The sequence below is a fragment of the Sphaeroforma arctica genome, assembly GCF_001186125.1.
Source record: "Sphaeroforma arctica JP610 unplaced genomic scaffold supercont1.10932, whole genome shotgun sequence".
Lineage (NCBI taxonomy): Eukaryota > Ichthyosporea > Ichthyophonida > Sphaeroforma > Sphaeroforma arctica.
In genome coordinates this window covers 1-881 of record NW_014029626.1, presented here as the reverse complement: position 1 = coordinate 881, position 881 = coordinate 1, and the positions used below count along the sequence as shown (strand labels likewise).

The 881-nt window shown below is 41.5% G+C and overlaps 1 protein-coding gene across 1 annotated transcript; it reads left to right on the top strand.

Annotated features, from left to right (window-relative positions):
• Positions 1-559: 559 nt before the first annotated feature.
• Positions 560-760, top strand: SARC_17483 (hypothetical protein; the record flags this gene model as incomplete). The annotated part of the gene is made up of 1 exon (XM_014288423.1): positions 560-760. A coding segment is annotated over one exon (201 nt), but the record flags the coding sequence as incomplete, so codon positions are not given.
• Positions 761-881: the final 121 nt, after the last annotated feature.

Genomic DNA, 881 nt, shown 5'->3' with positions numbered 1-881 from the left:
GTATATTTATATATGAATATATCGTATCTATTTCATTTCATTTCCTAATTCGCCACCGTAATGTATTCCACATAGTTGATGATGGCTTCGAGTAACTGGCAAGAGATCCTGAACCGAATTGAGAAGTCCAACATCCCCTTTGTCGCCGCTGTAGATGGCCTGTGTGAGGGTGCTGGGCTGGACCTGGTACTCGCTTGCCACTCCAGAGTGGCAACCGACTCTCCTAAGACGAAGGTATATCTGATGGTTGACGTTGTATATATACACAGTTGGAAGTTCGGTAACTAAGATGATTAACACATCTGATACGGTACGCATTAGAAGTTAGAACTATGGGGTGTAGAAGGTTGTTTAGCTCGGCCATAGAATCCCCGTCTCTTAGAGAACCTGGGATTGTCTGCTGTGGTATTCTGCACAACTACAATAATCAGCCTCAAGGTCAAATCTAAAATACGCACAATACACATGCAACCCCGCACCCAAATACACGCAAGGAAAGCTTCATATACATATACTCATGTGCACACCCCTAACGTTCGTATATCTTCCCTTTCGGCAGTTTGCCTTCACAGAGGTGATGTCTGGGCGACTGCCCGTCGGGGGAGGCACTCAGCGATTGCCTAAGTTGGTAGGCATTGAGGAGTCTATGAAGATGTTGCTGGCAGGGGGTGCTGTGCGTGCGTCCAAGGGCAAGAAGATTCATCTGGTGGATAGACTTGTACAGCCCGTCGGACTTGGTATGTTAGATACTACTATATAATATATATATATATATATCTATATTTCTATATTTCTATCTATATCTATATCTATATCTATATCTATGTATATGTATATATCTATATCTATATCTATATCTATATCTTAATTTAAATATATAT